The 24,357-nt window shown below is 38.0% G+C and overlaps 1 protein-coding gene across 1 annotated transcript; it reads left to right on the top strand.

Annotated features, from left to right (window-relative positions):
* Nucleotides 1–13,410: 13,410 nt before the first annotated feature.
* On the top strand, nt 13,411–20,215 carry dact1 (dishevelled-binding antagonist of beta-catenin 1). Its single transcript, XM_058749227.1, has 4 exons — nt 13,411–14,007; nt 16,019–16,148; nt 17,030–17,185; nt 17,746–20,215. Exons 1-4 carry the CDS (start codon nt 13,702–13,704, stop codon nt 19,617–19,619), a joined length of 2,466 nt encoding a protein of 821 aa, XP_058605210.1. The 5' UTR covers nt 13,411–13,701; the 3' UTR covers nt 19,620–20,215.
* Nucleotides 20,216–24,357: the final 4,142 nt, after the last annotated feature.

Below are 24,357 nucleotides of genomic sequence, written 5' to 3'. Positions count from 1 at the left end.
AGAACCTTAATTTTTAAGAGTGAAGTGGTTCAAATGTCATGTACTTGTGGACATGAACTGCTATTGAATTTGTATTGCATTGTATTATATTTTAATTTATGAATTCAATCTAATTTAACTTCTGGAAATTAACAGTTATCATTTATGTATTTTTTTATTGAGGTTTATTTAATTTTATTTTATTTTTTATTCTATTCTATTCTATTTGATATATGTAAACCTAACTATTATTAATTGCATTTTATTGTATCATATTTTATGAACTCAATCTAATTTTACTTCTGGAAATTAACTGCTATTAATATTTTATTTTATTTTGTTTTGTTGAACATTTACATTATGCCTTTTTGAACCTATAGTGTGAAAAATGTTTTAACAATGATGTGCAAATTGTTACTGTTATTTAATGTGTTAGGTATCAAAACCAAAAATGGGCAATTTTTTACTGCATTTATTAATCTAGGTTATAGTTAATTTATAAATATATCGTTTTTCATTATTAATTCATGTTTGCTTGTGATGCTAATGTTAATTTATTTGAATTCATACATTTTGAAATTTATGTTAATGAATCAAACCTTTTTAACTATTTAGTGTCAGTTGAAAGTGTCCATATGAAATAATTCTCACAAATTTCAAGAATGCATTTGATAATAGTCACATTTTATTGCATTAAGATTATTGCGTTATCTTCAACAGCTCAAGTGTCTCAGCACCGATGGGGAGTTGAGCTTATTTAATGAGACTATTAACTTCTACTAGTCAAATGTGAGAGTTTGTTTGGACACAACGCAGATTTCTTGGCCAAGTGTTGCGCCGCTGGGCTGGATGCATGTTAATTGGTGTTTGGGAGCGGTTTGATTATCTCGCTCCGGGATTTTAATGGAGCCTCAATGGATAAGAGAACCGCAGGGGAGGACGGGTACTGGACACTGGCCAAATGATTCTCCATTAGACTGTGAAGACGTTAAAAAAAAAAAACTCTCCTAAGACATCCAAATTCTCGTTTGTTGTTGCTCTCGCACCGCAAATACGACTGCAGCTACAATGTGTTTGCTAATGGCTCCTCGCTCGGCCTGAGATTAATTATGCAGCGTAAGGTTTGGCGTCCAGTGGAGGGCTGCAGATGGAAGCTGTCTGTGTGTGTTTATGGAAATCAGGCTGCGTTCACACTGCCAGATCAGATGATGGATGGACATACAGTTTTCTTGGCTCAGATCGAGTCTAGGATGGCCGCATTGTTCCAGCCATAGGAGTACAAGCGAGTTAGAAAGCATTGATTTGTGGGAATAAAGAACCAGGAAGGGAGCGAGAATGTTGTTGTTTGACCTTAGGTGATGCTCCAATATCAATTATGCAGTCGTGAGTGGTTTGGGCATGTAAACGAATTCCTTCTGGGAGTTTGACTCGGCTGAAATGCAAACAAAATTGATTTGAACCCTTCTGTCGCTGCCGAAGAGCCTGAAGATGTGCAAATGTGTAGTGTTCAATAAGCTGTCTGTCATTTTTACATTATAGCATAGTGTTCTGTGTCTATGTAGGTGTCATCAAAGGCACTGTTGTCCGTTTGATTTTGTATGAGGTAAAGGCTGAGGGAAGCAGATGTCTCCAGATGTTTGCTTTGAGTGCAACCGCTGACCCTCAGCCATATCCTCAGAGCCAGAGATGGCAGGCGTGCTGAGAGGACAGGAAGTACAACAGCTTTTATCCTCAACCCCCATATCAAAGCATCAAAGAAAGACAGCTGTTTCAGCAGCTGTACAGAGCAAAAGAAATGGGCATGAACTTCAGTATTTGACCGTTTGGGAATAGAATAGAATAGAATAGAATAGAATAGCGGTTGCTAAAGTGCTCAGAGTGTTTGTAGTGTGTTGCTATGGTTGCTTGCTGGTTCAAACTGAAGGAATGTCTGTTCATGTCATTTGTAGCCATAACTATAATATGACGATTGCCGAACATCACTTGATTGAATTGAATATTTTGTATTTTAATTTATTCCAATTTTATTGAACTGAACTGAAATGAAAATTAAATATCTTTATCACACCCATTTTTATTGTTAATAACTTTCTGGCACATCTTTTCACATCAGTTTTATATATATATATATATATATATATATATATTATGTATTTATTTTATACATATTTTTTACTGAACTGGAGTGAAATGAAATTGAAAATGTATCTTTATTTCCGCACATCTGTTGTTATCTAGCACACTTTTAAAGTTATTCTATTTTTAAAAAGGATTTATTTATTTACTGAATGTAACTGAAAAAATGTGTGTTTATTTTCACATACAGTATCTTTATTGCTAATATTTATCTGGCACACCTTTAAACCTTTTTTTTTTTTCTGAACTGGAGTGAACTGAAACTGAAAATGTATCTTTATTTCTGCACATCTGTTATTATCTGTCTGGCGCACTATTAAATTTTATTAATTTATTTTTAAAATTATTTATTTATTTTTACTGTACATAACTGAAATGTTTATTTTCTCATATCTTTATTGGTAATATCTCTCTGGCACACCTTTAAACCTTTTATTTTATTTTATTTTATTTGCACTGAACTGAATCAAATGCATCTTTATTACCATATCTTTGTTGTCAGTATCTCTCTTGAACACTTCTAAAGTTTTAATTAAATTTTATTGAACTGAATTGAATCAAATGTACCTGTTTATTTTCAGTATCTCGATGGCATAACTATAAACACAATATGACAGTCTTGACATGGTGTTTAGTCATAGTAAATGCATTCCTCAACAGAAAAGCAGATGAGACATGCATGAAGATCAGAGCTGTTGTGGACGGCTAGTCAGTGTCTAAGACTGAGATTGATGGCGGTGCAGGAGTGTGCATATGTCTGAGAGAGCATTAATTATTCAGCGCTACTGACAGCTAAGGATTCTTACAGGTGGAGCCAGAAAAACAAAAGCAGGGTTGAGACTATTTCTAATACCTTCCCAGAATACCTGCTGCTTTCTTACAGTGGCTTTACTGTGTGTTTGATCTGTGCCTCAGGCAGTGTGCCAAAACTAGGCAGAAGAAATCCCTGCATATGCGCCCGCTGGGTCCCAACTGCAAATGCTGGATGCTAATTATCATGAATTGGGATTTTTGCATTCGCCAGTCTATGAATGCAAATGAAGTGGTTTCTCAAATTGTCTTAAAGAAGAACAAAGAACTATTGTTCAGTTGTTTTATTTGTCTGTGTTGTGTTCCAAAGACTGAAATTTGTTTCCAAGAAATGCAATTGTTGTTTGTCACCGCTATAAACAGACCTTTGTCCAATTTTACAGATATTTTCCGCTTCTGAAAGCCATGTCCTCAGGAGCCTGCATGTAATTTGTTTTTCGGTTCCACAGATTTAAGGTGTATTAGTTCCAGGTGACCTTTTTGAAATGCGGCAGACAAAATATGCACATGAAGCTGGAGTCTGTGATGGAAAGAGACTGGAGATGGATATTGATTATATGTGAGTTCAGAAAGAAAGATGCTCACCATCAAAATCAGATCGACCAGTCCTGGATATGGAGGTACTGTGAAGACTGACCCAAAAACTGCTTTTCTCTCTCCTTTCCATCTTAGACTGAGTGTCCAAAATAGAATTAATGTCAAATGCTTTGTGGTCTCTAGGTACTCTTGAAATGTTTCTCTCTCATTTTCCACCTCTTTCTCCCTTTCTGCCTCTCTCTGAGAACAATGCACTCTCCATGCGCTATTTTCAGTGAATTGATTAATGGTTTCAAAAACAGGACTGGAGGGGAGAGTCTTAAAACTTTCATGCAATATGGGTTGAAAGCTCTCGAAACAATGAAAACGTATAGCACGGATTTTGATTTAGAACTTGAGAATTGGACAGCTGGGTTTTGAAGATTGTGGTACCCCACCCCAGACCCCTGTAAAATATTTACAGCATAAAAAATATGCAGTCCTTATTGAAGTAATTTCTGTAGAATGAAATCTGAAATCACTTGGCGCTAATAAAGTGGTCTTGGTGGCATATCTGTTTCTCATTGGGTTCCAGACTTTCCCAGCAATGTTTCTAGTGGTGAAATAGCTGATATTACAAACTAGATTTTTACATTTATTTATAAGAAAATGCAAATGGTTCTTGAACTCGCCACCATAATGCTAGAGTATAGGTGGTTGCTAGGGTGTCACTATGTGGATGTTAAGGTGTTTTGAGTGGTTATTAGTGCATTGCTGTGGTGGAAACTCTTTATGATATTCAGGTTGAGTGAAGTTCTGCAAGATGAAATTCAAGGTGCTATATTATTTATTTATTTATTTGGATATTATTGTTAGTGCTGTCAAACGATTAATCGTGATTAATCGCATCCAAAATAAAAGTTTTTGTTTACATAATATATGTGTGTATATTTATTACCGGTATGTATATATTTGTATAAATTATTATTTCTAATTTATTGATTCTCTCTAATTCTTCTTTTTACATATTTCTGATTTTCATTTCTAAAATCGCCTACCGCTTATATACATTCAGAAAGTCTTCCAGTTCATTCACACAAACACTAGTCACTAGTCAGGTGGCTATAATTACACAGAAAATTGGCAATAGGATGGAATATATTTTCTTTCTCTTTGTTATTTCTATGAATATGGTACAAGAGTGAGGTCAAACGTAATCTAAAAATAATCAAAAAGTGGTCTGATCATATTGCCTAAAATGTGTAATGTAATGGATTAAATTACAATCTATAATTTTTTGTCATGACATTTGGAATATATACAGTATACTATACTGTAAGTAAATACATACATATATATACTGTTAAACATTTCTGCAAGTAAAACTGTAGCTCATGGCACTAGCAAAATCAAGCTCATAAGTTTGATTCCCAGACAGTGCATGAAATAATAAACTGCATAAGTATATAATAAATGATAAAAATCTACTGAAAGTTACTGCGATATATTTCACATGTCAATTTGAGGATCGGCTGGTCTAATAGATGGTCAGCACAACCAAACCAGTTGATTTTTTGACATGCAGGATCCCACACGTACTTGAAATACGTATGCAGGTATCCATAATTCTCATATGGCAATAGAGAGTATTTTTCACCTGATGGACAGCAGAAAGACATCAGAGTGGCCAAGCAGCGCTGAGGAAAGCGGATACTAATCCATGAGCTTTAGAGAAACCCAGAGTCAGGATTGAAGTGGGACATGGGAGGGAGGCAGTTTTCCTAACACGAAGCAGATCTTAAACCGTCAGGCCCTAATGGAGTCCATCTTTTATTCTGTGACGCTTGTGAGGGGCCTGCTGCAGTCTCTGAGGGCCGTCGCCGGTCCCCGGTCCCCGCCTCTTACCGCAGACCCTCACGGGCTCTCTGCAGATGTTTGTTTGATCTGGCCTTTAGAGAGCTGGAAAGTCCAAGTTATTTTTGGAGCCACAGTCGCCATTTAATTAAGGCGATTAAGGGATACCGCCAAAGACGAGGAAAATGATTTACGCCTCTGATGGTGTGAGCGATGCGATGCTGAGAGAGAACCGTCGTCCTGAGTAAACACATCTCAGGGTAATTGAGAGTGTGATGAAAGTGTGGATGGCTTTGTGTTTATTAGGAGCCATTCTCAAGTAACCGAAACGGAGAGAGCGAGGAGCCTTAAAATAGTCAAGGTTATGCTTTCATAGTATGATTATAGAGTCGACTCCCATGTGCTTGATTTAATCAGCTCGGCGTATTATTTGATTTATACACGGAAAAATGGGTATATTTATTTTGTGGTTTAATGTCTAGGTGCCAGGCTGCAATGGACACTTTGATCAATCAGGAGAGAGCAATTATATAGAACTGTGAATGTTTTAATCCTGATTATCCTGTGGTGGATAACTGCCATATGATATGAATGATATTTCAGAGTTATTAGAATGTGAGATGCTGATAAGCCCACAGCTGCAATGTTGATTTATTAATCCACATGGGCTGTGACAGCATGAATGAATGCACCGTGTAACCTGATTTTTAAGCCTGTAAGTGTGTTTAATCCGTTTAGCTAAACTAAAGAGAACTATGTTTACATTTATTTACATTTATTAATTTAGCCGATACTTTTATTCAAAGCAACAAATGAGGAAAACAACAAGTGATTCATCATAAAGAGGCCAGTAACACAGGTGCTCCTAATGCAAAGTTTCAGAATTTCTCTATATAAAATTAATTGTTTTGTCCAAAAAATAGACGTTAACATGTTTATTTAATACTAAAACCATTTCATTTATTATTTAAATTTAATTTTAAATTTGATATTTAATCCATGTTGCATTTCCAGCAGTAATTATAAAAATTGAGTAAGTGACTGGAAGACCTTACATGTTATTATCATTATATAAAATAAGTCATATTTTAATGTAAGATTTTGGTCAACTGTTTACTATTTCTTCTATAGGAGTGAAGAAGAACAAAATTGTGTGTGTGTGTAAAATAATAATTATCATCATGTCATGGCAATGGCATGTCAGTTTATATATATAAAAATATTTATTTATTTAGTTATTTATTAATATTTAATTCTTTAAGTCATTATCACAAAAAATAAACCCAAACTGGACCACAGAACAAAGATGAGAATTGTCCTAAAGAGGTTTCTTTTGCAATAATAAGTGGCTGATTGTTCATTATCCTGCCTATTTTATTGCTAATTTCCACATTAATTGATAAAGAGGACAAAAAAATAATTATTTTTAATTTTACATAAATGCAGTAAGTAAATGGTCATTATACTAAAATATTTGACCAAAATGACAACCAATATAATAAATCTTGCTCTTTTCACATAATAAATTGTAGATGTAAGAGAAACATATTTAATGTTTTTTTTTTGTGCTTTTTTTCCCAGATTATGACCTTCACAGCAGTCATTTTCATTCGAAAACACCCCACCATGTCCAACCCATTTCAGACACCCAGAGGGACCCAGAGCACCTTTATAAATTGAGAATGCGTGAAGCGTCTCCGGCGGCGTGAGTGTGTTTTAATTACACACAAATCACCAGGATGAATGATGGAGGGGCGGAGAAGGGATGCAGGAGGACCGGTGGCTGATAAGATGTTGCCGTGACAACCGTATCCGCGTAACCTCCCGGTTAAAGCAAGTGCTGCGGGGATTAGAAAAGCAAAGCAAAAAGTCAATCGGTATTATCTTCGCAGTTGAGAAACGGATCGCTGCATTACACAAACTCATTTCCTTCAGATTATAGATCTGTTTCACCTACTAAACATGAATTTATTTTAAAACCTTTGAAAGTTCAGTTTTGGGATCTGTGCTCCTTCACTTTAATTACGCTGAATCTGTGAAAGCAAATAAAGATTTTGATCTGTCAATAAGACATATGAGACATATGGAAAGCAGGCCAATTACGTGGGTTGTTTGACATTTGGAAGACAGCAAATGCATACGAAGATGCAGGATATGAGCTATGAAGTTTTTCTTTATGAAGTGGGCCATAAAATGTTGGCGGCATCGTTTGGTTTTATATTTGACATTTCGAGTCTGTTGTCGTCTATACTCAAAGAGTTCTCAGGCTTTGGTGGAAATGCTGTTTATCTCATAAAGAGTTTCTTTCAGATGTCTCAAACAAAGCGTCACATCTTGAGTCTAAGACATGGCACCAGAACAGAGAACTGAACTGTAACGGCATCATAGAACCACAAATGGAGAACATCCATGGAACACACTCATCCCTCCACACGACTACAGCAAGCCTGTAAGTATGCTTGAAGTATCAGCCTCCAATCTGCTTTCACTGTAATAGTTTAGTTTTGGTTGTGAAAATTGATTGTACCGTCATCAATGTGTGAGAATGTGAGAATCTTTACGCATCAGATTATTTTATGTTAAATGTGAAAATTGAGATGAAAGGTGTTTTATATATATATATATATATATATATTTAAGTTAAAAGCATCTATTAATATTCATCTACATGCATTATGGTTGAACAAAAATTAAGTTTGGTAAGATTTTTTTCATTTTTAATTTACAATTATTACAATTTAAATAACACTTTTCTATTTGAATATATTTTAAAATGTAATTTATTCCTGTGATGCAAAGCTGAATTTTCAGCATCATTATTCCAGTCTTCAGTGATCCTTCAGAAATCATTCTAATATGCAGATTTGATGCTCAAAAAACAGTTCTTATTATTATCGGTGCTGAAAAGAGTTGTGCTGCTTAATATTTTTGTGAAAGCCACATTACATTACATTACATTAAGTATTCATTTCTTTCAAAAACACTTCATCTCTCAATTTTTTTTTTTTTTTTTTTTGTTCTGCTGCATGTAAATCTTTCATCACTCGTCTGCACTTCAGTCACACAGATCAATGTGTACTTGCTATGGAAAAGTACTCATATGGTCCCCTATAAAGTGTGTAGTGAGTGTGTTCGTGGGGTAAATGGGTGCGAAGGGGCTGTTGAGAGCGGTCTGTGTGACGAGAGGGGGTAATTGGCATTGTGCAGGTCCACATTACCCCACCATTAATACTCTTAATGATCCGCAGGCTGACAGTAAATAGATGCTGGAGAGCGCCTGGTCTGACCGCTATTGTGTGAACTCTCCACAGAATAAAAGGGCCTCACTTCTCACTTTTAGCTGATGCCATTCTCTTTAGCTGAAGTATCACCTTCTCCATGTTTTACTTTAGGTAAATAGTTCTATTCTTGGTTTCCTTTTGTTTGATTTTAAAGACCTTTGGACCGGATCACAGCCAGTTTAAAGTACAAAGGCATAGCTGGGATTTCATAAGTGAGAATTTGTGTGGTAAGAAGTTGTACGAGTAAGCAAATCTGTAAAGAAACAACTTCTTGGACAATGTCCTGACCTCAGGCAGCTCAGCTCAGATGTCTAGTTAAGCTTTATTGTTTCTGCCGGGACATTCTGTACAGACGATTTGATTGAACGTTTGACATGTGACACATCAGTGCCCCGTACGGCCTTTATTTTAATCTAATCTTCACTCTTTCATAGGCTAAAGGTCAAGATGAGTCCAGAGTATCTCCACATGTCCCAACGTTAATGCTTCTTTTTCAAATATGTTGTTTTTTGACAAAGTCATTTGAGATTTAGTTTTAGAATTTTTGATTAAACGGGATCTTAAACATCTTGTGTGTGTTTTTTTTCTTTTCTTTTTTTTTTTGTTATTATCTTTTATAGTTCTTTGGTCAAAATTATCTTTTAGAAAGACTTGTGCAGTCTATTTTTGTCTTTGTTTGATCTCTGTTGCTAACATAAAGGATTCTCTTATTCCATATGTGTTAGCACAATCACAGCAGCATGTGTAGGACATATCAAACATGACAACCATGCTGAACTTAATAATAGCCTAAAGGCACTATATGTTGGTCTGAATTACGGCAGGATCCACATGGGACACCCATCAGTAGCAGCAGGACTGACTTTGCATTAATATTCAGCTGTGAGTATCTTTGTCTCATTGTCTGCTGCCTTACTGTGCATTTTTAATTTATTAGGGAATAACTCACATTATTCCTTAATTATATTTTAGTCTTTCCAAAAGCATTTCTACTGAAATATTTTTAAAACTATTAACAATAACAATCTTTATAACAGTATAGCAGACTACTTACATTAAATGCATGTGAATATCAGTTGTTCTTCTATATCTCACAAAATTATTCTTATTATTACATTTATATTTACATTTAGTCATTTAGCAGACACTTTTATACAAAGCGACTTGCAAATGAATATAATTATTATAGAGATTATATTTGCTTAGTTTAATGATCAAAGCTGTGTAGTTTTTATTGTGGGAGGCAAAACATATAATGCAATGCAATACAATGATAATTGAGAGATGTATCACATTTGAGTCATGTTTTAACATGATATTTCTGAAAATGGGCAATCAAGTAGACCAAAGTTGCTTTAGTTCAGTAAGTATTCATTTTGCAATACTAACATGTATAAAAAATTAAAAATATTACACAGCAGAAAGACGTACTGTATGTGTATGAAACGACACATTTTAGAATTACACTAAAGAGGCCTTTTACTTGCTAAAAAGTGTAAACTATCAATGAAATGATACAAATGGTTTTTCAGCTAAGTTTTTATCATGTTAATAATTTAGAGACCTTAGAAATTTGAGTGGGTTTCTTTGTTCTGTTGAACACAAAAGAAGATATTTTGAAGAATGTTGGTGATCAAACAGTTGACGGTAGTCATTGACTCCCATAGTATGGAAAAATACAAATAAAAAACAGTGGAAGGCCACCGTAAACTATTTGTTTACCAACATTCTTCAAAATATCTTCTTTTGAGTTCAACAGAACAAAGAAACTTTAGAACAAGTGGAAATAATTACAGAATTTTCATTTTTGAATTATTTACATGAAACTAGTGTGATAAAATCACACAAACTGAGGGACAAGTCAAAAAATATTGCCTGTGGTATTCCACATCTTCTCTGGCATGCTGCCGATTGCCACAAACAGTAATTTTGTCTTTGTCCCTCAGTTTGTATAAATGGAAATCACTGGAACCCAGAATATTCTTTGAAGCCTTGTTTTGTCTTAACAAAGAGATATGGAATTAATTTACAAGAATTATTTTCTAAGCCTCAAATGCTGTCTTTTTTTATCCTTTGTAGCATCAGGAAAGCTCATAGATTTGGTGAACAAAGATCTGGCCTTGAGTTTTATCCAGCGTCCCTCGGCAGTATTGATGAGTGCATGTGGAGTTTCAGCGCATGCAGTTTCTCACAGTGTGTGGCGAACAGACAAGCTCTTCCTTTCAAATTACAATCACAGACTCAACGTTGACACCTGCCCGTACCGCCCAGCGTCCGTTTGACATTGAAGTTTCATTAGGCTTCTTAATGGAACATTTTCCAAGTTTTGTTTCCACCACTGCAGGAATACTAAAACAAACACCTAGAACTAGTTACTTTTGGCCGGTTTCCACAATCTTTGGGTGTAAATTTTACGTAATAACATCTATATGACTGATGTGTTGTATAAAAGCGCTCTGTGTCCAGCATGATATATATAAGATATAGGTGAGGGGTGACGATCGCTATCATGCTCATAAATCCTCACACCGCATTTGCTCAATTTGTCCCCACAGTTCGGCATCTGTAGCGCTGTAGGCTTTGATGTATTTAGATGTATTAATTTATTCCCCATGTTCCTGCCAGTCCTACATAATGGGGTCCTGTTCTCGTTTAATGGGCCTTACAAAATTCATAAGGTAATTACTGTGAGTGATTGGATTAGGTTAAAGCACAAATGTGACTTTGTACTAGCAAAAGCTAGTCTAAGGGAAAGTGTCTGGCTTTTTTGGGTCAGATTTATGGGAAAAGATTTACATAAAATAATCAAGGGTTGACTACAAAAACAGTTTGATTTATTTTAATGAAGACAAATGCACACTTCTCACTTCATCGGTTTTGTATCATATTTGAACCAGTGAGCTTTCGGGGGGCAATGGCAATGAAAGGAAGGATATTTATCCTGTTTGTCTGAGAGATTTGATTCTGGTGGCACAAAGACTACAGCCTTTGATCCAATTACAATGTATGTATATCCCAGGTCACTTCCTGTCCTGCAGTCGTAGCCCGAGGTAGCGGCCTGCAATCATGACTCTGTCGAATTATTGAGTTTGTGCCCTTAAGCCACTCTTTCTTTCCACATCCGTGACCGTGTGTGTATTTCTGTGTGCTTGTGTAACCGTTCGGCCAGGGCTAATGTTTCAGAGGGTCGCCAGCTGTGTTTCAAACATCTGTTCCTCATAGAAGCAGCCATGGATCCCATTTCCTCGATCCCTGTCGTGTTTAGAAAGAGAGATTAAGCTTTGTGCCGTCTACTGAGGGTCTCCTCCTCTCTTTGACTCATCTTCACCGCCTGCTTAGCTGCAAATCAAACGAAACTGTCTGAGCCATTGGCTGACGTTGATGGACAGGGGTTTGAGAGGTGCGGTGTTTTTCATTAGACACGCAACTGCAAACCCCCTTCTGTGGAAAGAGTCTATCCGTCGGAGCTGTGAGCGCAACTAATGTATTCTGATAAATATACACAATGTCTCTTCCTTTCTTTAATTGGAATTTAGATATTAGAATCCATCAGTTCTAGAAATTGCTTTTTTTTATTGGTAAAGGTCTAAATTGAAAGCAAACCTGTCTAAAAACCACGTTTTTTAATCCAAGCTATAAATTAGTTTAGAATCTGCCAGAACAATTACGTTCTCGATATGTAAATCCTTGATCCATTTCACAGATGCATTTTCAAACAAATCTGTCTGTTTTGAGTTCTCCACGCGTCTGACTAATGAGCTGGTTGAGAAATGTGACTTCAAGCTCTTATAGAAGCAGCTGTGGAGTCTATTACCAGAAATAATGTTTAAACATATGTTTTACAGATCCGTCTTTCGGAAAACCTGTAGATCATTCTTTATTTGAGTTAATGTATATTCACCTACATCGTCTTTTACTTATGTATGTATGTGTGTGTGTGTGTGTGTGTGTACTATGTAAAAAATGGTTATTTATGTATACATAAATATAAAATATATATTTTATAGCAATTCTATATATACATACACATAAAAGTGAAGGAGGTTTTTGTTTCAACAACAGTAGAGGGCAGTCATCCACCTGAGTGCCTTTAAATTAAAAATCTTAATTATCTGAAATTCATGTCGTTATCTGTATTGCAAGTTATTAAACATGAAAGTAGGTTATTATACACACTTTATGCATTGTGTCCTTAAATTCTTGTATATTTTCCTGTTCTTTTAGACATGATGCCAACTAAAGTAATACTTTTTTTTTTTTTTTTTTTTTAGAAACTACCTCCTTGATATTCTTTGGTGTAAATATCATGTTAAATATCTCATCAATTATATAAAATATGGTAATCATGAAGCACCTGATATCATCACCTTTCTATAGTACTTTTTGATAAATAAAATAAAATGAATTTTCATACAAAAATAAAATAGTTTACTTGTAAATCTTGTCATATTTCCTGCTGTAAGCTTGTATTTGCATGCATATAGGCCTATTAATTTTCATGTGCCTGCCAGTGCTACAAACCGTGCTCCTGTTTTTATTTAAACAATGCTAAAGTAACAAAACTTTATATGATTTTGCGTGTAATTGCGAGTAGTAGCTACAGACCATCTAATGCAGGTCTTAATGTTGTTTTACAGATTGTAATGAATTGTCATCATGGATGAAAAGGACGCTACCATAGGACAGAAGATGGGGGGGGGGGGGGGTGAACGGGGTGGGCGTTAGGACCCCGCCGCATCCTCAGCAGCAGGGTTTCCTCCGTGTGTGTGTGAGAGAGAGAGAGAGAGAGAGAGAGAGAGAGAGAGTGTGATTGAGCTCTTCACTGCAGGACACATTCAGATCCCAGTATCATTCGAACTGCACACATCAACGCCCTCTCTGTCCGTGGATTTGGACATTTTTATACTGAGTTTAAGCAAGGACGACAGGCGTTTAAATGCCTTTTTGGCCTTTTATCTATATTACAAAAAGTTATTTTCATTTTTTTCTGAATTTTGGGATTCTTTTTTGCTTTTGATGATCACTTTTAATACATGGAAATTATCTGACCATGTCATAAGTGTTTTTCAGATGCACTTTGTTCATAAGAAGAATCTCTGTAGCGTTATTGTCGCTGGATATATAAATGAATGAATTGTCAGAGATGCTGCTGTCCAGGGATTATTGCACGCTCATGATGCGAGATCGGAAGGAATGCGAGGCGCGCAGTGAAGTGGAGCGGGTTCGAACCCGAGAGCGTCTGGACGCGACTGTCGCGGGACTGACCGAGCTGGAGTATCTGAGACAGAGACAGGAGCTGCTGGTCAGGAGTGTGTTGAACTATCAGGAGCTCGCGGGAGAGGACAAACCCTGCCTAACCGTGGAGGACAGCTACCTGAACACTGAGGAGAAACTTCTGGAGGAAAATATTTTATTACTTAGAAAACAATTGGTGAGTAACAGAAACTGATTTATTATTATTATTATTGTGGAAGTAGTTCATGTGTAGCGCATTTCTCTTGCCTATATTTCTGAAGAAAAAAATGCATTATTTATTTTATTTTATTTTTTCTGTAATTGTAATTAAATATCTCTTACAAAAATACTTTGGCAGTACCATAGTACAGTGATGGTATCTGATGGTAATGCTATGTACTTTTGTTTATACAATACAGAATTTCATGCACCATTGTATTCGCATGGTATTCCAAGGTGCTTACAAAAATACCATGGTACTACCAGGGTACATGTCCATTTTGTAAGTGATGATAATCCCGCAGTAGCCTACTATAGTATGTATGTATGAAAGAGGCATAGTATAACCATGGTACCTCCACTGTACATTTTTGCAAGGGAGGTCTCATAACTAAACTGAGAATAAAAATGTACGAATTTGTATGATTTTGAATGCAATTTTAAAAAAGAAAACATTTTATATTGTGACTTCATGAAGGCATTGAGAATTTTCATATTTTTAAATTGGCATTTTAAAAAAAGATGTTAGAAAGACTTTTTTATGGGCCTAATTTCACATTTAGTTGTACTGAATTAAATTAAAATCTATTTGAATTTTAGAATAGTAGAAAATAATAGTATATGAATAATGCAATGGAAAAAAAGTTTTTTTTTGTTTTTTTTGCCTTTGCAGTCTTGTGGTGATTATAACTCAGACCCTATAATCATTAGAATGACATTAAAGCAGAAAGAGAACCATTTAAATCAAACTTCCTGGAAGCAGTAGAACATCCCTGAGTTTCTAATGCAAGTCTAGGAGGGGGTCCGACCAGCCTGAATGAGATTAGTTGATGGGTTTCAATGGAAATGAACTTTTTACAAGCCCAGCTCAAGCCCCCTGCTGTTTTTAGAGGATGACCAAGATTAAATTTAACAGTTGGGCCAAAGACACCTGGTTCCACTTGAGGTATTTGCAAACATTTCCATTATTGTAACCCTACGGGTCCACACATTGTGGTTAATGTATTGTATACAGAAAAGAGTTACAAGCTTTGGATTTGTTTCCTGGCTTTGCTAAAGCCTCAGACATGTACACAAGTGGCTTGAGTCTTCCCCATAATTACAGTTGTTTATCTTGAGGTCAGTTTGTTTGCAGGCCTCACACCCAGAACTACATTAAAGTTAATGGTAATTTGTGGATCATATAATGCCTAATGTCCTTATGACGTCCCAATAACAAACAACCAATCCTCTGTGGTCTTTGACTAAGCTGAACTGAATGAATTGAGTATAAACCAGAAATTTAAACACTGTCATCCTAAACCCAGGCCCAGGCCATCAACAGTGGTCTGGGGTTAATTTGATGCCGTTTCAAAATAACCGTCGGTGTGCTCTGCAAATGGCACTTTGTGTAAAATTGGTCTGCACAGCCCAGCATGCTGAGAGCTCAGGGCCCATAAATCACTCGCAGCCCGCCTGTCAGGACCAGGCTTTTTTACAGCCTTGGTCTGCAGCAGAGGAAACGCCATTCCACTGCTCCATATAGCCTGGAATCTGCACTGCATTACTTCCCTTGTCAGCAAACAGCAGTTAAAATTTGCAGCAGATAACATGCCTCTGATTATAGGTCATTTGAAGTAATGTCCGTCTGCTTTGAAGGGGCCACATTTTCCTCAGTCTGCCGTTTCACCATGCTTAATTTGGAATGCAGCACATGATACGGGTGTTGTCAGATGCATCCAATTGCTCTCAAGCGGTGTGTCAAAGTCGAATGGTTATTCCCATACGAGGTGTGACTCTAATTTAGTTCATTACATCTGACTGATCAGTGCTGTGAGGCCACCGGCATTGAGAAATGCATTGTGAAATGCAATTGTTTCCATATTGTTGTTAGGGCTGCAGGGCAAATCTTCTAAATGAAAAGGCAAACAATTATGAAGCTGCTAAACTACTAGACATGCATGAAACCTTGTATTAACATCTTTCCAAAATGTATTGTTTCTTTATAGAACTGCCTCAGGAGGCGAGATGCAGGTTTGATCAACCAGCTCCAGGAATTAGACAGACAGATCAGTGACCTGCGGTTGGACACGGAGACTTCGCATGAACATGTGGAAACGGACAGCCGGCCAAGTTCAGGTTAGTATCTGTTGTGAAGCCATAACACTTTAAGATTGGAATGAATTCTGTGCACTGCATGTTTGATCATCAAAACAATCTAAGCAGTCAGCGCAGGCAGAAAGGATTTCCAATAAAATGGATTCACAAGCAACGAAAAACATTTTTAATGATTGTTAATCTTCAACAACCACCCGAGGGAGGTAATCAGATGTCCTGTTCAAATTATATCACTTTGCACATGACTACTTTATGTGCTTTGGGCCTGTAGTAGCTTGTGTACCTGCAAGCCCTTATGTCTGTTGGAAACTGCTTAGCTGTTTTGCTTAAGCACTAATTTGGTAATACGAACAATCTGCACCCTGTGCTAGAGGCCTGCTGCAGCTCCATTGGTTTACATTCCAAATACGAGAGGTCATTTTAGTGCTGGGACTGACTGCACTTTTGTTGGAGGAAGGTTATATAAAGTGGAGATTGATTACACGTGTGTATGCTCCTCTCTGAAAGTCTCGATTGTTAAAGTGGCCTTATAACCGCTTCTAATGTGAAGATGGAGTTCTTCAGTCTTTGAGCTGGAATTATTTTCTTCACAGCCATTTTGTCACAACTTTTGTTTCACGCGAACAGCTATTTTGGTGTTGTTTGTAGTAGTTGTAATGGTTTTATTCCTTACTTCACCATTTTAATGCTAATATCAATTGTGATGTATGGAGATCTAGTTCCTAGCTCTGCTTCCTCTTGCAAATGGATACCTTCCTGGAAGCTACATTATTCAAATTGTAATTGGAAGTCGTTTCTAGAAGAGAGATCAGTTAAGAGCGGAACAGCACAGACTTTGCATTGTCACCTCATTCCTGAAGATGTAAAATTAATGTGTTAATCTCTCGCCCTCTTTCTCCCAGGCTTTTACGACCTAAGCGACGGTGCTTCAGGATCCCTCTCCAATTCCTCCAACTCTGTCTTCAGCGAGTGTTTGTCCAGTTGTCGTTCCACCACCTGCCTGTGCACCCCCCTCGACACCTCGCTCTGTGCCTCCGAGGGAAGACTTAAGCCTGCAGGTGAGAGTCTTCTTGTGACGGTTTGAGGTTTCTGGGTCATTCCGTCTGGTCTTACCCATCAGCACTGTTCCATGTAGTCTTGAAACGCTGTTCCCTTCTTTAGCTTTGTTAACCAAATGCAGAACTATTTACTTAATGGTGATTTCTTCCTCTGGCTTAAAAGCTGGTGTCACAAAGAAAGGCCGCTTTGTTCGTATGTTTCTAGTTTCTTCAATTGACATCCGTTTTTGTGTTGCATTACCGTTAGCAGAAAGCATTCTGTAATCACTTAAGCCTGACTGTGCAAATAGAGGTGAAACGAGAGAAGTTTGGTCCCAGACAGAGATAGAAACAGTTTCGCAGCCCTGCTGATGGCTCTCCCAGCCACACCTATAAGCTAGCAACAAAAGGCTCATTAGCACATGAAAACTAATCAACCACCCACCCAGCTAAGCACTAGAACTCTAGGAATCAGTAATAATCTGCTCTCACAGGTCATGACATCACGAAATTAGCTGTTTTAGAAATCTGACGTTGTCTTTTCTTGTAGTATTAACTGTTGTGTCCTTTGGGATTTGCAGATGAGGTGGGCAGTTGTGCCGAGTGTGATTGCCATTGCGAAGACTCGAGTTCCGGAACAGTCCGCCGGTCTCTTTCTGCATCCTACTCCCCTTCCCCGGATGGCTCCTGCGATGGCCTGTCCAAATTTCACTGTGACCTCATTGCCAAAAACGGTAATGATGTTTACCGGTACCCCAGCCCTCTCCATGCGGTGGCTGTCCAGAGCCCCATCTTCTTTCAATCCATGACTAGTCACCTAAAGGACGATTGTAACTTCTCCAAGCCTGGTGAATCATCGAGTGAGGAACAGAAACGTGAGCAGGTTGTGGGCAACCACAATTCATCTTGGCATGCCTCTCAAACACTCCCAAACAAAAAACTGGATAATTATATCTTTGGGCTACTTCAGAGGAGGGCACAACCCTTGAGGACCAACAAACCCAGAACAAGCATCAACACTGACCCCTCCAAGAGCATTTTAAGGCAGGCTAGTCTTTGTTCACGGGCCCCTGCTGCTGTCCAGGCCCAGCAATGGACCTCTGACTTCAAGCCTAACTGGCAGACATGTTTACAAGATGCATCAGCAACTAGCACTGAGCCAAGCACAGCTTCGCCCCAAAGACAGTGGTCTGCTGAGTCCAAGGGAGGAACCCTACAAAATGGAGCATACTTTTCTCCAAGTCAGCCACAGAACGTTTACACAACCACCAATGATAATAACACTAGTTGCGTCTTGAAGAAGAAAGTTTCTGGAGCCACTAAAGGCCAGCCGTTAAGTGTTGCATCGAAGGACTGCCAGGATTTAGGCAGCCCAAGTGCAGTTTCCTCTCCCAAACTCAACAAGCATTCTTATTACACTGTGGAGGACAATAAATCTGGACAGGCAATGAAAGCAAGTCCTCTTAAAAGGAGTCCTAAGGCTCAGGCTCCAGCAAGTTGTGGTAAAGACGCCGAACAGCTGGCTCCAGAGTTGCTCAGCCTCGGTTCTTCTTCACAAAGTCAAGATGAGGGAGGTCAACTGGTTAGTGCCCAGTACATCCCTGCTCAGAAACAGAATGTAAATCTCCGCAAGGGTGGCACCAAGAACATCAAGATTGTCAAAGTGAAAAATTCCACCAGTGCCAAAAGTAGACCTCAAGTTTCCGAGCATGTTTCCGAGACTGTTCATGACAAGCATCGGACAGGATCTAGGCGGTCTCGACAAGTGGACGATGTCCATCACTTGCACAGATCCTCCAAGAAGGCCTCCACAAAAGTCAAGAGAATCCCTGCCTCCATCCCTGAAGGACGAATCTTGGAGAAGCACACCAGTTCCACAGGTGGTCGATCTTCTGCCCAGAGACACCACGGACATCACCGACATCATGAGGCAGTGTTGGCCAAACCTAAATACAAGCGCAACGACTACCACCGGCGGCCAAGGGGTCTCCATGAGATACCATACGAGGAGGCTTTCAAGAGGGCTCACCGCAGGCAGAAACGTGAAATGCTGGGCCACATGTCAGCCATGTACTTGCCGTCTAATGCACACTACACCAGTCCCTATGCCTATGTGGGCAGCGACTCTGAATATTCGGCAGAGTGCGCCTCCCTCTTCCATTCCACCATTCTGGACACAAGCGAGGATGAGCGCAGTAACTATACCACCAACTGTTTTGGGGACAGCGAGTCGAGCGCTAGCGAGGCGGACTATGTAGTTGAGAGCAGCACTAGCAGTGACTCTGAGGGGAGTGCAGGGGTCAATTGGCCCCAGTTCAACCAGGCGGGTACAGGATCCCACGGAATGACGTCAGCACAGGCGAAGGCATTTGTCAAAATCAAGGCTTCCCACAACTTGAAGAAGAAGATCTTACGTTTCCGATCAGGCTCGTTAAAACTCATGACCACAGTATGAGAGACTTGAGGAACACTGAGATCAGTTTGGATGCAGCCAATCAAATTGGCTTCTCTCCCTTATCACACAATCAAGTGCCTAGACAGAAATCAGCTGCATGGCCTAAAACTGCCTGTCAGTCAGCTGGGAACTCATGTTCTGTCCAGCACAATGCCTTCCCCTGCACTTTTTACCCCCTTGATATCATTGTTTGTAGCCTTTTTTTTTTTTTTTTTTTACTTTTTTTGGTATTTATTATAAATTCAGCTTTTGCTGTGATGCATCTGCATAGCAAGTACTATGTAAATGCATTCTTCATACATGGTTTACTTTTTTTAAAGATATTTATAACTTAATATATTTGGTTAGCCATACATGGAAATGGAATAGGAAGTATGACTGAGCTGAAGCAGTGTATTACAGACGCAGTCTGTCTGAGAAGTGTCCAGTGCTACCAAGACTAATTCACCTGCTGATTGTTAAGGGCTTTTGTTAAATGCACATTAAATATGCATGAGCAACAGCTTCACCATTTACCTTATTAGCTGTAAATTACCCATTTGTAAAATAAATGTTAATGTATGTTGATTTCTTGTGTCCTTTTATTCTTTATTAAATCCCATTGTTAAAATCATTCAGTGTCTTTATTTATTTGATGGTTGTGGCTGGTTTTCTATGTTCTTTTGAGTATTTAACCATGTTAAATTAGCATCACATGTACTAAACAACCCACTTCTGTTTATTCTTATGGCCTGGATTTGAATCTTCTGATGTAAAGGGCATGTTAAACCACACCAAACCCCTTTTAGATCCTATAGCAGTTAAATGTGCCATCTACCTTTAGTCTCTGCATGCTTTTAGCAAACAAACAATTAAAGTTCTTCCTCCATGCCATCTGGATAGCATTGTTCAAGGGCAGCAAACTCACGTCAGTGTCAGCAGTGCAGTAGGTCTTCTCTGGCACTGAAGAACATAATAAAAACATGAGGATCAGATGTTGCGTCTATTTTTAATTTTAATTAATTTTTGCAATAAACATCTCGGCTGTTACTCAGATGACCTGGAGAGAAAAATAGATTAAACATAGAGGACAGATATCAGAAAATGTTTCCTTAAGCTGAATATTTAGTGCAAGGCAAAAGTTCAAACCTCATGAACTCATGACTGCTGTCCTTAAATGAGTATCTGACCTTTCATATTTGGCTTGTGTCCCTCCCAGTCACATTGGAGAGATTTCCCCTTCTGTTTCCAGAATCTAGCAGAGATGGCCTCCTGGAATAGGTCTGGCTTTTTAAAGCACAGTGCGTCTGTTTAGATTACCGCAGCTGTGTGAAAACCAGACTGTGTTCTCCTCTTTCTGGCATTTAGGAGCACATGGCTTTTCCTGCCTAGTTACAAGATGTTTCTTTATCCATGCTGAAATCATCAAATCTTGTAATCGGAGTCTGTTAGATGATAGTTTATTTAGCATGATGCACGATAACCATAGATATCCAACATCAAGGATGAAAATGATTGGAGTATAGGAAATTCGTTAAGATGGTGTCAGATTTCTTGAACATCCATGTGCATTCATATTGTGGTTGCAAAATATTTTGAATTGCAGATAATCGTCAGCCTTAAAGTTGTTTTTTATGAAATTGAAGATGATTACCAAAAGCAAAAACAAGAAAGCATAGTGTAATTTGCAGAACATTTAAGTAGAAGTTCTCGGGGAGTTAAGATGTCAGCATTTTTGAGGTTTTGACTTTAGCTGTGTTTTCCATTGTGTTTCTGTGAAAGTAAAGATATTTAGATCTGGTTGGTATTATTCATAATGAAAACAAATTAACCGTGATTACCTTGGTTTCTGGACATAGGCAGTGATACCGAAATTAATGCACCATGTTTTAACATGAATTTTCATATTTTTAGTTCTGTACCATGGTAGTACCATTGCATTCTTTCAAGTAAATACAATTGTATATGAATATCATGCCATTGTCGTCTGACTCTAGTATCACCTTAGTGCTTTTCTGTGAAGGTCTACATGTTGGTTGAGGGATAAAACATGATTTTTGCACTATTTTTACTGAGAAGTGTTTAGTACTATTTGTGAAATTAATTAACATTACAAAGAAGGCCAAAAGAAGTTCAGATTTAGAAGTGACCTTGCTTTTGAATTCATACTATCGCTGTAGCTTACATTTGTGCAGAGGGCAGTTGTGGTCGCTCTGGCACCCAAGGTCAGGTGGGCCCAGTGGAGCAGGCGGGTTGGGGCCTGAGATAGTGGGCTATGAGAGGCATGCAGTCGGTGTTGATTTAGCCTTGCTTCTGAGTTACTCTCCAGGGCCCAATGACTCTCTCAGGCCTGTCAGAGATCACGCACAGATCAATCTTCTTTTGAAACCAGCTCATCCAGCCAGGTCAGCGAGAGGCCACGTTGGTAAACTTAATACATGGACAACTGGTGGATACCCCACGCAAAACAATCTCCCCACCAGAAACCCAGGCGCTCTCTTCTCAGACTCATTGTCAGGAGAGAATTTCTCAGAAGTATCTTGATTTCAGCCAGTGAAGGTGATCAGATGGCTGTGGGGCTTTTAGTGTTGTGATACGTCATATGCGCTGCAGGCTCTCTGCTTCATGCAACCAGTAAATAGATCTTCACCTCTCTTAAGCCCCTGGCTTTAGTTTTATTGCTTGTGTTCGGTATTGATTGAAGAGAGCTTTAAAGATTTCCAGCATCATTGCATTAGCAAAACCATAGATAAACAACTGGAAGAGCTGATGATATTTTAATATCGTTTACCTTTATTGTGATGCTCACCTAATCAGTGATGAACTTTAATAATTAAAATGATATGAAAAAGAAAAAAATGAACTACGTTCTACTCCCTTTGGTTACTGCATTTATTTTATAGTTGATTTTTGTACACTTGTTACTTTTAAATATAAAAGAAATATGAAAAACAATCAAATATAAAACAAATAAACTTGGAATGGCTGAAATACAGTCTTATTATTTATATATTTGTTTGTTTATTTTTGAAGATTTAGAAATGGGGAAAAAAGCCTTTTCTCTCTGGATATAGTTTGTGTGACTTGCAAAATGTTTTTGGTCAATTGGTTAACCATAGTTTGGTTAACCATGTTTTTGGTTAATTTCCATATTAAAGTGTTTAAAACCACTCAAACAGAGAGATATTTGAGGTTACTTGTATTAAAAGCATGTCTGAGAAAATAATGGATGGCAACATCTGAGCTTTTTCAATGTGTCAGTTTATTCTTAATTAATTCCTATTTAACTAAATAATCACATAAACGAAGACTTTGGGGTCAAATCCTGATTAAGATCAACTAACATGTTCTCTACGCTATCATCAATTTTAAAATGAAAACAGTTGGTTCTTCATGTCATCAGTTTCACAATCGGCTTATTATTATAATGTTCCATTGGGATCTATAAGGATGTTAGCGATCGTTTGTCAGACAGGACAGTAACATGGAACTGTTTATCATTGATTTCCACTTTATTGCTCTAAATTATAGTTCTCGGCCTGTTTCAGATTTGCTGCGGCACATGAAAGGCATCATTTTTCTTTCTCTTCCAAACGTTTGGCCTCATCTGAACTTCTGACTCTGGAGTTAATGAAGACAAAACAAATAGCTGCTTTCTAGTTTCCATCATGATGGCGGTTCAACAGGCACTAATACCCAAACACTGTCACATTAAGCTGAATAATGCATTAGCCACAATGCAGCGTCCCACCCGTTGCCCTTTCCCTTGCCCCTTCTCAAGGATACACTGAGACCCCGTTAGAGTTTCCATAGATCTACAATTTCAACTGCTTTCAGTCAGCGCTCGCATTAGCGTAAAGAGGCCCCATAGCGAGCATCTCGAGGCTTGTTTGCTCCTTGAACTTCTTGATTTCCACCGATGGCTCTCCTCAGTTCCTCCTCGGGTCTTTCTCGTTAATTACGGCTCTCTGTTTGCTCAACATCTCTTAAGTGGTGCGTTCATCAGGCTCAACGACCCGGCTCTGAGGAGTGACACTGGCTTTGAGAAGAACAAGAGATGCTGTGTATGTGAGAGAAGACACTTTGTTTGTGAGACTTCTGACTTCCCTTTCCTGCAGCGGTCTGTCCTCCTCCACTGATCTTCAAACAGTCACCAAGAGTCATAAAGTTAAATGGGAGGAAATGGATGACAGATATGGAGATACTGGATGTGTAAATCAAAAGGGACCAGACCCAGACAGACCACAACATCTCCGCCTGTGTCCTAACCCCTTCGCTCTTTGTACAATCAGATCTGGATGTGGATAAAAGACTTTAGGGGGTGATGCAACATGTCTCGTCTGGGTTGTTAAACGAAGATCTGGACAATCCATGAAAGCTTGGAAGCTTTTCAGCTTTAACTGACTAAAAGCGTACATGTTCAGAGAGCGTATCTGACCCGGGGTGTGTAACTCTGGCCCTGTTATTAACGTGCATCTCAAATGCTCCTGTGACCATTGTGATCTCATTTTGTCCAGGACAGAGTCTCAGATTTCATGACTACATGCATCACTTACTGCTGCATATTGATAAAGCACAAAACGTTTTTAAATGTTTACTTTTCATTTGTTATATACATTAAATGATATTATATTATATATAAAAATATAAAATATATTATATTTGTTAAGCTATTAACTAAACTTTCATTATTAATTTTGATATCTGGCATCAAAGAAGATCTATGATGTCTCATATGAGCATTTTTTATTTAAATAAT

The sequence above is a fragment of the Onychostoma macrolepis genome, chromosome 17, assembly GCF_012432095.1.
Source record: "Onychostoma macrolepis isolate SWU-2019 chromosome 17, ASM1243209v1, whole genome shotgun sequence".
Lineage (NCBI taxonomy): Eukaryota > Metazoa > Chordata > Actinopteri > Cypriniformes > Cyprinidae > Onychostoma > Onychostoma macrolepis.
The sequence above is the reverse complement of the archived record's forward strand: the minus strand, read 5'-3'. Positions and strand labels throughout refer to the sequence as shown.

Coding starts and splice junctions, on each gene's coding strand:
- dact1 (XM_058749227.1), top strand. CDS start 13,702: ATGAATGAATTGTCAGAGATGCTGCTGTCCAGGGATTATTGCACGCTC. Junction 16,149..17,029: donor GGACAGCCGGCCAAGTTCAG/GTTAGTATCTGT, acceptor TCTTTCTCCCAG/GCTTTTACGACCTAAGCGAC. Junction 17,186..17,745: donor GGGAAGACTTAAGCCTGCAG/GTGAGAGTCTTC, acceptor TGGGATTTGCAG/ATGAGGTGGGCAGTTGTGCC.